General features: G+C 38.9%; 1 protein-coding gene across 1 annotated transcript; it reads left to right on the top strand.

The window, feature by feature from the left end:
* Positions 1–121: 121 nt before the first annotated feature.
* On the top strand, positions 122–13,026 carry LOC111415315 (VWFA and cache domain-containing protein 1). Its single transcript, XM_023046933.2, has 6 exons — positions 122–534; positions 5,527–5,788; positions 5,845–6,300; positions 6,360–6,569; positions 6,624–7,373; positions 10,677–13,026. Exons 1-6 carry the CDS (start codon positions 331–333, stop codon positions 12,512–12,514), a joined length of 3,720 nt encoding a protein of 1,239 aa, XP_022902701.1. The 5' UTR covers positions 122–330; the 3' UTR covers positions 12,515–13,026.
* The last annotated feature ends 66 nt before the right edge of the window (positions 13,027–13,092 follow it).

Here is a 13,092-nt window from a genome sequence, read left to right as displayed (position 1 = left end):
CTTTACATCTACAAAAACTAAGAATTACTTTATATTATTGTTGTGATATGATTTAGAAGGAAACTTTACCAACCGTTTTTTGCGCCATCTAATCGCGTAGCTACGAAGTACGCTTCTCGGGCGAAGTGTGGGAATAGAAGCAGAAATAGTTTATATTTATTTACATTTTAATACGCCATTGCTAAAGCGAAACGAAAATCGTTCTAAAGAGCTTTTATTAAAAAAAATTGGTACAGTGTCAAAGTCTGTGATGTGTTCTATCCGCTGGAACGAATTTTGCTTTTCGGGATTCACGAATTCGCTGGTTGGATGTGAAACATAACCTAGAAAATGTGCTGTTATGGTAATCTGAAATGGTTTTTGGTGCTGATCGCTTTTGTGTTCTTGATCTGTTGTTCCTCCGGTAAGAATATTACCAAGAAAGGCGATGTCTCAGGCGAAAAAATCGTCGGCTCCTTTGAACTGGTTGCAGAAAAAATTCAAGAAGAAATTGCCACCATTACTAATGAAGATTTAGGAGTTGATTTCATAAATGTATGTCACATCAAATTTTCTTTAAACTATACAGTTTTTGATTTTAGCTGTCACAGGAGATATCTTTATTATTGTTGGAAATATGACAATGTTATTACATATTCGAAAATTTTCTGTTCTAAGATTAACATAATGTAAGAGGAATTCAAATTTGAATTAGATCTGAGGGATAATACAATTGTATTTCGAACTGGTCTTTAATTTAAAGACTAGTTTTGCCTTTTTGCCATTTTCAGAGATTATTTTGAATTCAGATATTTGATATTGTTTTTTTCCTTCTCTCTGATCTAATCTAAAAATGATGGTAGATCTTTCTGAAATTTTGCATAGTGCCATAATTTCTCATTCCAAACAACTTTTCTTAATGAAATTTTGCTGTATCATGAACAAAAAGGTTACTTTACTGAACTAAAAATGCCTCACTTTTTTGCTGAGTTTATTTTGAAAATATAAAAATATTGTTAAAATTCACTTTACACTGTACTCAAATTATTATGATTTTTTCACAATTCCAGGATTGTCCATGTAGAAGAGTTAAAGGAATGAAAAAAAGGGAGAAATAAATTTAAATGGTGGAAGAATAAAATTTCCAATAACTTTTGTTCTAAAAGTTTTTTTATAACATACTCCAATTCCTGAATATTGTTCATGATACAAGAAATAACCCCAAGCATCATGAACAATACTTAGTCAGTAGAGATTATTTCTTCCATAAATTTCAAGCAGAGTTCTTGTATTCGGTCCAATACCATACTTGTCGTCAATTGTAACCAAGTATTTTAATTGTTCTCCTTGACAAATTTATTATGTAAGCACCAGGAGGTATCTTCACTTCGAAGACGTCGACCGCCATAAGTATTGGTCGTGATGGAGCATGATCTTCGCCTGCAACCCAACCTAAGTATCAAGTACAAAACGTAGGTTGGGTTGGGTTGAGAAATAATCTCAGCCAAACAGAACCCAACCCAAGTATCGCAAACAATACTTAGGGCGGCCGACGTCTTCGAAGTCGGCCGAGATTATTTCTGTTGATATAGGTAATAATCTCGGCCGACTTCGAAGACGTCGCCCGCCATAAGTATTGTTCGTGATGGAGCATGATCTTCGCCTGCAACCTAACCTAAGTATCAAGTACAAAACGTAAGTTGGGTTGAGAAATAATCTCAGCCAAACAGAACCCAACCCAAGTATCGCAAACAATACTTATGGCGGCCGACGTCTTCGAAGTCGGCCGAGATTATTTCTGTTGATATAGGTAATAATCTCGGCCGACTTCGAAGACGTCGGCCGCCATAAGTATTGTTCGTGATGGAGCATGATCTTCGCCTGCAACCCAACCTAAGTATCAAGTACAAAACGTAGGTTGGGTTGGGTTGAGAAATAATCTCAGCCAAACAGAACCCAACCCAAGTATCGCAAACAATACTTAGGGCGGCCGACGTCTTCGAAGTCGGCCGAGATTATTTCTGTTGATATAGGTAATAATCTCGGCCGACTTCGAAGACGTCGCCCGCCATAAGTATTGTTCGTGATGGAGCATGATCTTCGCCTGCAACCTAACCTAAGTATCAAGTACAAAACGTAGGTTGGGTTGAGAAATAATCTCAGCCAAACAGAACCCAACCCAAGTATCGCAAACAATACTTATGGCGGCCGACGTCTTCGAAGTCGGCCGAGATTATTTCTGTTGATATAGGTAATAATCTCGGCCGACTTCGAAGACGTCGGCCGCCATAAGTATTGTTCGTGATGGAGCATGATCTTCGCCTGCAACCCAACCTAAGTATCAAGTACAAAACGTAGGTTGGGTTGGGTTGAGAAATAATCTCAGCCAAACAGAACCCAACCCAAGTATCGCAAACAATACTTAGGGCGGCCGACGTCTTCGAAGTCGGCCGAGATTATTTCTGTTGATATAGGTAATAATCTCGGCCGACTTCGAAGACGTCGGCCGCCATAAGTATTGTTCGTGATGGAGCATGATCTTCGCCTGCAACCCAACCTAAGTATCAAGTACAAAACGTAGGTTGGGTTGGGTTGAGAAATAATCTCAGCCAAACAGAACCCAACCCAAGTATCGCAAACAATACTTAGGGCGGCCGACGTCTTCGAAGTCGGCCGAGATTATTTCTGTTGATATAGGTAATAATCTCGGCCGACTTCGAAGACGTCGGCCGCCATAAGTATTGTTCGTGATGGAGCATGATCTTCGCCTGCAACCCAACCTAAGTATCAAAAACAACACTTAGTGCGGCCGACGTCTTCGAAGTCGGCCGAGGTTACTTTTTCCATAAATTGCAAATAGGTTAAAATAAATAATCTCGGCCAACTTCGAAGACGTCGGCCGCACTAAGTATTATTCATGACGCATCTGAGAGCAAATCATGAACAATAAGCATCATGATACGAACAATACAATAAGTATCAAGTATTCTCCATGATACTGAACCCAACCCAAGTATCGCAAACAATACTTAGGGCGGCCGACGTCTTCGAAGTCGGCCGAGATTATTTCTGTTGATATAGGTAATAATCTCGGCCGACTTCGAAGACGTCGGCCGCCATAAGTATTATTCGTGATGGAGCGTGATCTTCGCCTGCAACCTAACCTAAATATCAAGTACAAAACGTAGGTTGGGTTGGGTTGAGAAATAATCTCAGCCAAACAGAACCCAACCCAAGTATCGCAAACAATACTTAGGGCGGCCGACGTCTTCGAAGTCGGCCGAGATTATTTCTGTTGATATAGGTAATAATCTCGGCCGACTTCGAAGACGTCGGCCGCCATAAGTATTGTTCGTGATGGAGCATGATCTTCGCCTGCAACCCAACCTAAGTATCAAGTACAAAACGTAGGTTGGGTTGGGTTGAGAAATAATCTCAGCCAAACAGAACCCAACCCAAGTATCGCAAACAATACTTAGGGCGGCCGACGTCTTCGAAGTCGGCCGAGATTATTTCTGTTGATATAGGTAATAATCTCGGCCGACTTCGAAGACGTCGCCCGCCATAAGTATTGTTCGTGATGGAGCATGATCTTCGCCTGCAACCTAACCTAAGTATCAAGTACAAAACGTAGGTTGGGTTGAGAAATAATCTCAGCCAAACAGAACCCAACCCAAGTATCGCAAACAATACTTATGGCGGCCGACGTCTTCGAAGTCGGCCGAGATTATTTCTGTTGATATAGGTAATAATCTCGGCCGACTTCGAAGACGTCGGCCGCCATAAGTATTGTTCGTGATGGAGCATGATCTTCGCCTGCAACCCAACCTAAGTATCAAGTACAAAACGTAGGTTGGGTTGGGTTGAGAAATAATCTCAGCCAAACAGAACCCAACCCAAGTATCGCAAACAATACTTAGGGCGGCCGACGTCTTCGAAGTCGGCCGAGATTATTTCTGTTGATATAGGTAATAATCTCGGCCGACTTCGAAGACGTCGGCCGCCATAAGTATTGTTCGTGATGGAGCATGATCTTCGCCTGCAACCCAACCTAAGTATCAAGTACAAAACGTAGGTTGGGTTGGGTTGAGAAATAATCTCAGCCAAACAGAACCCAACCCAAGTATCGCAAACAATACTTAGGGCGGCCGACGTCTTCGAAGTCGGCCGAGATTATTTCTGTTGATATAGGTAATAATCTCGGCCGACTTCGAAGACGTCGGCCGCCATAAGTATTGTTCGTGATGGAGCATGATCTTCGCCTGCAACCCAACCTAAGTATCAAAAACAACACTTAGTGCGGCCGACGTCTTCGAAGTCGGCCGAGGTTACTTTTTCCATAAATTGCAAATAGGTTAAAATAAATAATCTCGGCCAACTTCGAAGACGTCGGCCGCACTAAGTATTATTCATGACGCATCTGAGAGCAAATCATGAACAATAAGCATCATGATACGAACAATACAATAAGTATCAAGTATTCTCCATGATACTGAACCCAACCCAAGTATCGCAAACAATACTTAGGGCGGCCGACGTCTTCGAAGTCGGCCGAGATTATTTCTGTTGATATAGGTAATAATCTCGGCCGACTTCGAAGACGTCGGCCGCCATAAGTATTATTCGTGATGGAGCGTGATCTTCGCCTGCAACCTAACCTAAATATCAAGTACAAAACGTAGGTTGGGTTGGGTTGAGAAATAATCTCAGCCAAACAGAACCCAACCCAAGTATCGCAAACAATACTTAGGGCGGCCGACGTCTTCGAAGTCGGCCGAGATTATTTCTGTTGATATAGGTAATAATCTCGGCCGACTTCGAAGACGTCGGCCGCCATAAGTATTGTTCGTGATGGAGCATGATCTTCGTCTGCAACCCAACCTAAGTATCAAGTACAAAACGTAGGTTGGGTTGGGTTGAGAAATAATCTCAGCCAAACAGAACCCAACCCAAGTATCGCAAACAATACTTAGGGCGGCCGAGATTATTTCTGTTGATATAGGTAATAATCTCGGCCGACTTCGAAGACGTCGGCCGCCATAAGTATTGTTCGTGATGGAGCATGATCTTCGCCTGCAACCCAACCTAAGTATCAAAAACAACACTTAGTGCGGCCGACGTCTTCGAAGTCGGCCGAGGTTACTTTTTCCATAAATTGCAAATAGGTTAAAATAAATAATCTCGGCCGACTTCGAAGACGTCGGCCGCACTAAGTATTATTCATGACGCATCTGAGAGCAAATCATGAACAATAAGCATCATGATACGAACAATACAATAAGTATCAAGTATTCTCCTTGATACTGGGGCGGCCGACGTCTTCGAAGTCGCCCGAGTTTATTTCTTATATCACCAACAATATTTGGGGCGGTCGGTTATCTTCAGAGATTATTTTGAATTCAGAAATTTGATATCTTAATATTTCATATTATTTCTTTCTTTAATTATTTGTGATATGTTTGTTTTTGTCATATCTCCAACAGTAGTCGAGATATTTATTATGACAATTAAAATTAAACACACTGTATATAACGTATTTAATTGTAGAATGTTTTCAAAAAATTTAAACACACCACAATTGCTCAAGATGTAGATAAAACATTAATAAAAATAGCAGATAAATTGGAAGGGAGGCTAAAGGAATCGCTCACAATACTAAATAAAACGCGCGAGATAATCGAGAGTCATTATTACACCTCTAAAAATACAAAAATTCATTCTTTCGTATTACCTTGTCATGATAACGTGGATTTCGACGAGGTGTCAAATTCCATTTTAAACGAAGAACCAATTTTGAAGATTTTAGAACGTAATTAATCATTTTTCTTTTATTTATTTATATTTATTTTCATTTATATTTTTTAGTGTCAAAGTTACAAAATGTCAAGCGACATGAAGTGATTAAACGCGCAATAAAACTGCAATATTTTCTGTCAAATTATAACGTACAAACGGACACGGATGCTTTTATTTCGAAATGTAAAAAACAGGATAAACCGTTATTCTGGAAAAATTATATGTCGCGTGTTATAACCAAAGAGAGGAACATCATGATTTTGATCGACCACGGTGGATCGTTGACAAAGCAGCAATTCAAAATTGTTAAAGCTTTAGCGAAGCAAATGATTGCATATCTCAGGGAAAATGACAAAGTTGGTCTTTTGGCGTTGTCGGATGTTTGGACGTCTCCTTTAATAACCGATCATTGTCTTATGCCAAATGAGACCCCTCCTTTCGGTGATCCCTATGTCATGTCAAAAGCAACGATGCACAATAAAAATTTATTGAATAGTTTTATTGATTCTTTACCTAAAGGAACTGGTAAATAAAGAAAAATCTAACTTATTTTTATTTTTAATATATTTTTTTTTGTGTATAAGGTGCCACAAATCATTCGTTGGGATTTCAACAAGCGCTACAAACGATTAATATGAGTAACATATCTTCCAATGAAACTGTTTTGTTATTGTATATTAGTAGAGGGTTATTTTCGTCGTTGACGGAGTCGAAAACGGTGTTAGAAACGATCGCAGCTAATTTGGAGCAAGTTACAAACCCGGTTATTATAAATACTTGCGCAGTAATTGATGGTAATTTCTATTTTATTTCCTAATACGTTAATGTAATGCCTTTTTTTATGTTAGAAACGAAAAATGTTATGTATGAGATTCAATTTCTTCGAGAAATCGCGTTACAAAATTACACGAAATATAACATCACGTTCCGGCCACCGATCCGACCAGGATTAATGTTGTCGGTAAATTCTACTCACAACGTTGGATTAGCTGCTGCCCGATTTTTCAACAAACTAGATTCCACAAATATCGCTTACAATTTAGATACAACGTTAAGCGTCCCAACGTGGGACGATATTTCGAAAGACATGATTATTACATTAACGATTCCATGTGGGAAGTTGGCTGAAATTGGAATTTTGGGGTTGGACGTACTTTATCCGTATTTAGTTGAGGATATAACCTATTATAGCAATTATCCTCAATACACTTACGCGTTTCTTATTGATAAGGACGGAAATACGATAATGCACCCATCCTATCCAAGACCAACAACCATCAAAGAGCAGCCTTTATTCGTGGATATACAACACTTGGAAAAAATTCCTGATATAATGACGTTAAGAAATCTTTTATTGACAACTCAACAAGGTGACTATCAATCTAAAAGCGAATCCCACCAGAAGCGGTATCTTTGGCGGAAAGTGTTTGGGTGGTATACAGTTTGTATTGTTGTAAATGAAAGTCAACCAATTCCAACTAGACCATATAAGCTTAATTGGAGTCCTAGTACAACTGACGCAGATTTGGTGCATTATCGCCTGGATTTGGATGGATCTACGAGGTTGTGTCGACATTTAAATCAAATTGCTACTTTAGGTAAGTGAAATCTCCCTCCATCCTTTTGGCAAATCTGTGTGTGTTGGTTTTTCTCGATGTTTATGCATTTGAGAACAAAAGTGATAGTGACCAAAATTGTTAAGAATAAAATTTGCTACAACTTGTGTTCTAAAAGTTTTTTTATAACATGCTTCGATTCCTGAGTATTTTTAATGATACAAGAAATTTCGGCCGACTTCGAAGACGTCGGCCGCTCAAGTATCTTGAATAATAGTTAGGGCGAGATTATTTCGAGAAATGTATTAAAAAGTCTCTTCGAATTATCTAGAGATGTTCCATATTCTTCGAAATAATCTCGGCCGACTTCGAAGACGTCGGCCGCCCTAAGTATTGTTTGCGATACTTGGGTTGGGTTCTGTTTGGCTGAGATTATTTCTCAACCCAACCCAACCTACGTTTTGTACTTGATACTTAGGTTGGGTTGCAGGCGAAGATCATGCTCCATCACGAACAATACTTATGGCGGCCGACGTCTTCGAAGTCGGCCGAGAATATTACCTATATCAACAGAAATAATCTCGGCCGACTTCGAAGACGTCGGCCGCTCCAAATATCATATACAATACTTTGGGCGGCCGACGTCTTCGAAGTCGGCCGAGTTTATTTCTTCCATAAACTTCAAGCAGGGTAAACTTGATTAATTAACAACTTGTAAAACTACGAATTCAGCAAATTTTCTCGATATTGACGCATCTGAGAGCAAAAGTGAAAGAGAACAATATTGTTAAGAATGAAATTTGCTACAACTTTTGTTCTAAAAATTTTTTTATAACATGCTCCGATTCCTAAGTATTCTTCATGATATTAGAAGTAATCTCGGCCGACTTCGAAGACGTCGGCCGCTCCAAGTATCATGAACAATACTTAGGGCGGCCGATGTCTTCGAAGTCGGCCGAGATTATTTTGTTCCATAAACTTCAAGCAGGGTAGACTTGATTAATTAACAACTTGTAAAACTAAGAATTCAACAAATTTTCTCGATGAGAGCAAAAGTGAAAGAGAACAATATTGTTAAGAATGAAATTTGCTACAACTTGTGTTCTAAAAGTTTTTTTATAACATGCTCCGATTCCTGAGTATTGTTAATGATACAAGAAATCTCGGCCGACTTCGAAGACGTCAGCCGCTCAAGTATCTTGAATAATAGTTAGGGCGAGATTATTTCGAGAAAAGTATTAAAAAGTCTCTTCGAATTATCTAGAGATGTTCCATATTCTTCGAAATAATCTCGGCCGACTTCGAAGACGTCGGCCGCCCTAAGTATTGTTTGCGATACTTGGGTTGGGTTCTGTTTGGCTGAGATTATTTCTCAACCCAACCCAACCTACGTTTTGTACTTGATACTTAGGTTGGGTTGCAGGCGAAGATCATGCTCCATCACGAACAATACTTATGGCGGCCGACGTCTTCGAAGTCGGCCGAGAATATTACCTATATCAACAGAAATAATCTCGGCCGACGTCTTCGAAGTCGGCCGCTCCAAATATCATATACAATACTTTGGGCGGCCGACGTCTTCGAAGTCGGCCGAGTTTATTTCTTCCATAAACTTCAAGCAGGGTAAACTTGATTAATTAACAACTTGTAAAACTACGAATTCAGCAAATTTTCTCGATATTGACGCATCTGAGAGCAAAAGTGAAAGAGAACAATATTGTTAAGAATGAAATTTGCTACAACTTTTGTTCTAAAAATTTTTTTATAACATGCTCCGATTCCTAAGTATTCTTCATGATATTAGAAGTAATCTCGGCCGACTTCGAAGACGTCGGCCGCTCCAAGTATCATGAACAATACTTAGGGCGGCCGATGTCTTCGAAGTCGGCCGAGATTATTTTGTTCCATAAACTTCAAGCAGGGTAGACTTGATTAATTAACAACTTGTAAAACTAAGAATTCAACAAATTTTCTCGATGAGAGCAAAAGTGAAAGAGAACAATATTGTTAAGAATGAAATTTGCTACAACTTGTGTTCTAAAAGTTTTTTTATAACATGCTCCGATTCCTGAGTATTGTTAATGATACAAGAAATCTCGGCCGACTTCGAAGACGTCAGCCGCTCAAGTATCTTGAATAATAGTTAGGGCGAGATTATTTCGAGAAAAGTATTAAAAAGTCTCTTCGAATTATCTAGAGATGTTCCATATTCTTCGAAATAATCTCGGCCGACTTCGAAGACGTCGGCCGCCCTAAGTATTGTTTGCGATACTTGGGTTGGGTTCTGTTTGGCTGAGATTATTTCTCAACCCAACCCAACCTACGTTTTGTACTTGATACTTAGGTTGGGTTGCAGGCGAAGATCATGCTCCATCACGAACAATACTTATGGCGGCCGACGTCTTCGAAGTCGGCCGAGAATATTACCTATATCAACAGAAATAATCTCGGCCGACGTCTTCGAAGTCGGCCGCTCCAAATATCATATACAATACTTTGGGCGGCCGACGTCTTCGAAGTCGGCCGAGTTTATTTCTTCCATAAACTTCAAGCAGGGTAAACTTGATTAATTAACAACTTGTAAAACTACGAATTCAGCAAATTTTCTCGATATTGACGCATCTGAGAGCAAAAGTGAAAGAGAACAATATTGTTAAGAATGAAATTTGCTACAACTTTTGTTCTAAAAATTTTTTTATAACATGCTCCGATTCCTAAGTATTCTTCATGATATTAGAAGTAATCTCGGCCGACTTCGAAGACGTCGGCCGCTCCAAGTATCATGAACAATACTTAGGGCGGCCGATGTCTTCGAAGTCGGCCGAGATTATTTTGTTCCATAAACTTCAAGCAGGGTAGACTTGATTAATTAACAACTTGTAAAACTACGAATTCAGCAAATTTTCTCGATATTGACGCATCTGAGAGCAAAAGTGAAAGAGAACAATATTGTTAAGAATGAAATTTGCTACAACTTGTGTTCTAAAAGTTTTTTTATAACATGCTCCGATTCCTGAGTATTGTTAATGATACAAGAAATCTCGGCCGACTTCGAAGACGTCGGCCGCTCAAGTATCTTGAATAATAGTTAGGGCGAGATTATTTCGAGAAAAGTATTAAAAAGTCTCCTCGAATTATCTAGAGATGTCCCATGTTCCTGCAGTTTTTAGTTCTTGAGAAAATAAATTCTGCAATTATTACTAAAAATTACAAAATCACCCCGAATCAGAGAAAATCAGAGGATATCGCTAAGAAAGGAGTGTAGAATAGAAGTATCTCTGTAATTTGTGATTTTTGAAATTTTAAAATATAAGCTTATATTAATTATTAATCTTTTTATTTTAGATGCTGGATCATTATATCTAAGTTTATCATGCTTCCAATCTCCAACAAAGCACAGTCAACTAATTCTACCTTCCATTCAAGACTACATGGCCTACTTAAAAGACAAAACGCGTCTCCTCGCCAATCCGGGATTACGAGATCAAGTCCGTGACGACGTAGCCGCCATGTCACACGTCTTAGAATACTTACGCACACAGCACTTGCAAGGTTCCAAAACCAAGTACATAGTAAGAAGGTACTTGACTTCGCCCAGTGGAGTTTTGCAACTATTTCCTGGGGCAATCATCCCGTCGGGATTAGAGCCGACCAAAAGAAATTGGTACTTGCGAAGTGTCGAACAAAGACACAAGACTATTTTAACTCCTCCTTATTTGGATGGAGGTGGGGCTGGGTATATCGTAACCATAGCTCATGCTACGTCTCATGTAGTAACGGCAATGGATGTAACTTTCGGTTACATTTATCGGTTAATGTTGGAGTATATGCCTTTCTGTGGAAAGCCAAACACGAAATGTTTCATGATGGATGATCGAGGTTACTTAATTTACCACCCGAACTTAATTGATCCTAACGGACATGGGCCTATTGAACAACAACATATCATCCATAAAGAATCTTTGGTTGCTAACGACATTTTGAATCATAAAGATTTCGTGAAGAAAATGTTGTGTAATAGTTACTCTGATGGAACTATTCAAAGGTACTATAGATTAAACACTAGTTTAGATAGGGTTTTGGGAAACGCCGTCCATGGAGAACATTGCGTTAAGTACCATGTGAGTCCAATAAAAGGTACTAACGTATTTATCGGTGTTGTTAAAGCGAGTTGCGACGTATTCGCCACGTTTTGTCCGTGCAGCATGATTGATAGATTGTGTTTAAATTGTAATAGAATGGAGCAAAAGGAATGTGAGTGTCCTTGCGAGTGTCCATTGAACTTGGATACCTGTCGACACCCAAATAAGACGTTTTTGAATAACCCAGTTTGTCCACCAAATCCTGAAAGAGGATTCGATGTTGATTTCCAATTAAAAATTGATTTAAAACCGTGTCTTCCCATTTCTTGCGAATCCCAAGGGTCTCACGAATCATGTTTGGGAGTCATCGGATGTGAGTGGTGTAGAATAGACGTTGATGGTGAAAGTTTATTGGCGAGTCCGTTTTGTACTTCTATTCAAACGTGTTTTAACGGCATTTTGGGATCTCCAACTCCGTACGGTGATCAAGTAACCGTGTCGACGTCACAAGATATGGGTACTTGGGGATCTGGGAATTCTTATTCGCCGATTGGCCCAGTTATCGGGTCAGTTTTTGGGGTTTGTTTGGGGCTCGTTCTTTTATTTTTTTGTTACCGCTCGTATACTTCGCCGGTTATAGAACGTTTCTATTTAACTTCTTCGCATGAAAATCGAATTAGAATGAGTGACGTCAACGTTAGCGATGATTACCGCGATGATAACCACCAAGATAAACTTCTTCTGCAAGATAACGCGAAAAAACTTGAACCGGTGAGTCCTTATTGTGTTACGACTGGGTATAGAAGACCCGCGACCGCTGTTGATTCGGATCATGGGTACTCAACGATGACTCCGCATGATGAATCCGAACATTTATCGTTTGCTCCTTTAGAATTGGATTCGTTGGAAGATGACATTTCGGACGCGACGTCGATTAATACTTCGGTTTCTTCGAGACAACCGCCGAATTTAACGAAACAACCTCAACATTATTTACCGCGACAACATCAACCAAAAAATTTTCCGGTTATGACTAATTTATCTGGAAGAAATCGTATTATCGCCCCGGTTACTGTTCATAGGAATATGGAAATGTCATAACATAAAAAAATGACATATTGTCATTTTCTAACAGGGTTCTTTGTCATTTTTTGATAGGAATTGTAAGATTTTTTAAGACTATTAACAGTATTTTTAAGATGTTTTTCAAGTTCTTGCCATTTGTATAGGATCTTCATCCTACATTTTAAATCCATAAAATTTATCGTTGGCGGCTTAATCTTTCAATCAAAAGCTGCCACAAACCATGACGTTATGAAATAAAGAGACTGTAAAATGAAGTTTTGTCAGCTAAAATTTTTAATTTTAAACAAACCGTTTTTTATGTATAGTAATTATCTTGCCATATTAATTAAGGAATAAAAATTAATAAACTGTACTTAAATCAGGTGTGGTTGCCAGATTTGTGTTGTTGCCATGAAAATCTGGACAATCCTAAGTCCTTTGTGATAACCAAAAAGTAATGGAAATCGTTTGTGTTGAGTGACTGACGTAACCTTTACGAAACTTTGTATTATATTTTAATGTAATAAAAAAAACAGTTATTCATTAAATTTGACTTTTTTTTTATAAAATAATATTAAATAATTATTTTTTAGTGATAAAATGAACCCAAATAT

The sequence above is a fragment of the Onthophagus taurus genome, chromosome 8 (genome assembly GCF_036711975.1).
Source record: "Onthophagus taurus isolate NC chromosome 8, IU_Otau_3.0, whole genome shotgun sequence".
NCBI classification, from domain to species: Eukaryota; Metazoa; Arthropoda; class Insecta; order Coleoptera; family Scarabaeidae; genus Onthophagus; species Onthophagus taurus.
Note: the sequence above shows the minus strand (reverse complement) of the source record. Positions and strands in the feature narration are given on the sequence as shown.

Excerpts from the sequence above, each read along its gene's own strand:
- LOC111415315 (XM_023046933.2), top strand. The coding sequence starts at position 331 with ATGTGCTGTTATGGTAATCTGAAATGGTTTTTGGTGCTGATCGCTTTT. Across the intron at positions 6,570-6,623 it reads TACTTGCGCAGTAATTGATG|AAACGAAAAATGTTATGTAT; the intron begins GTAATTTCTATT and ends TTTTTATGTTAG. Across the intron at positions 7,374-10,676 it reads AAATCAAATTGCTACTTTAG|ATGCTGGATCATTATATCTA; the intron begins GTAAGTGAAATC and ends TTTTTATTTTAG.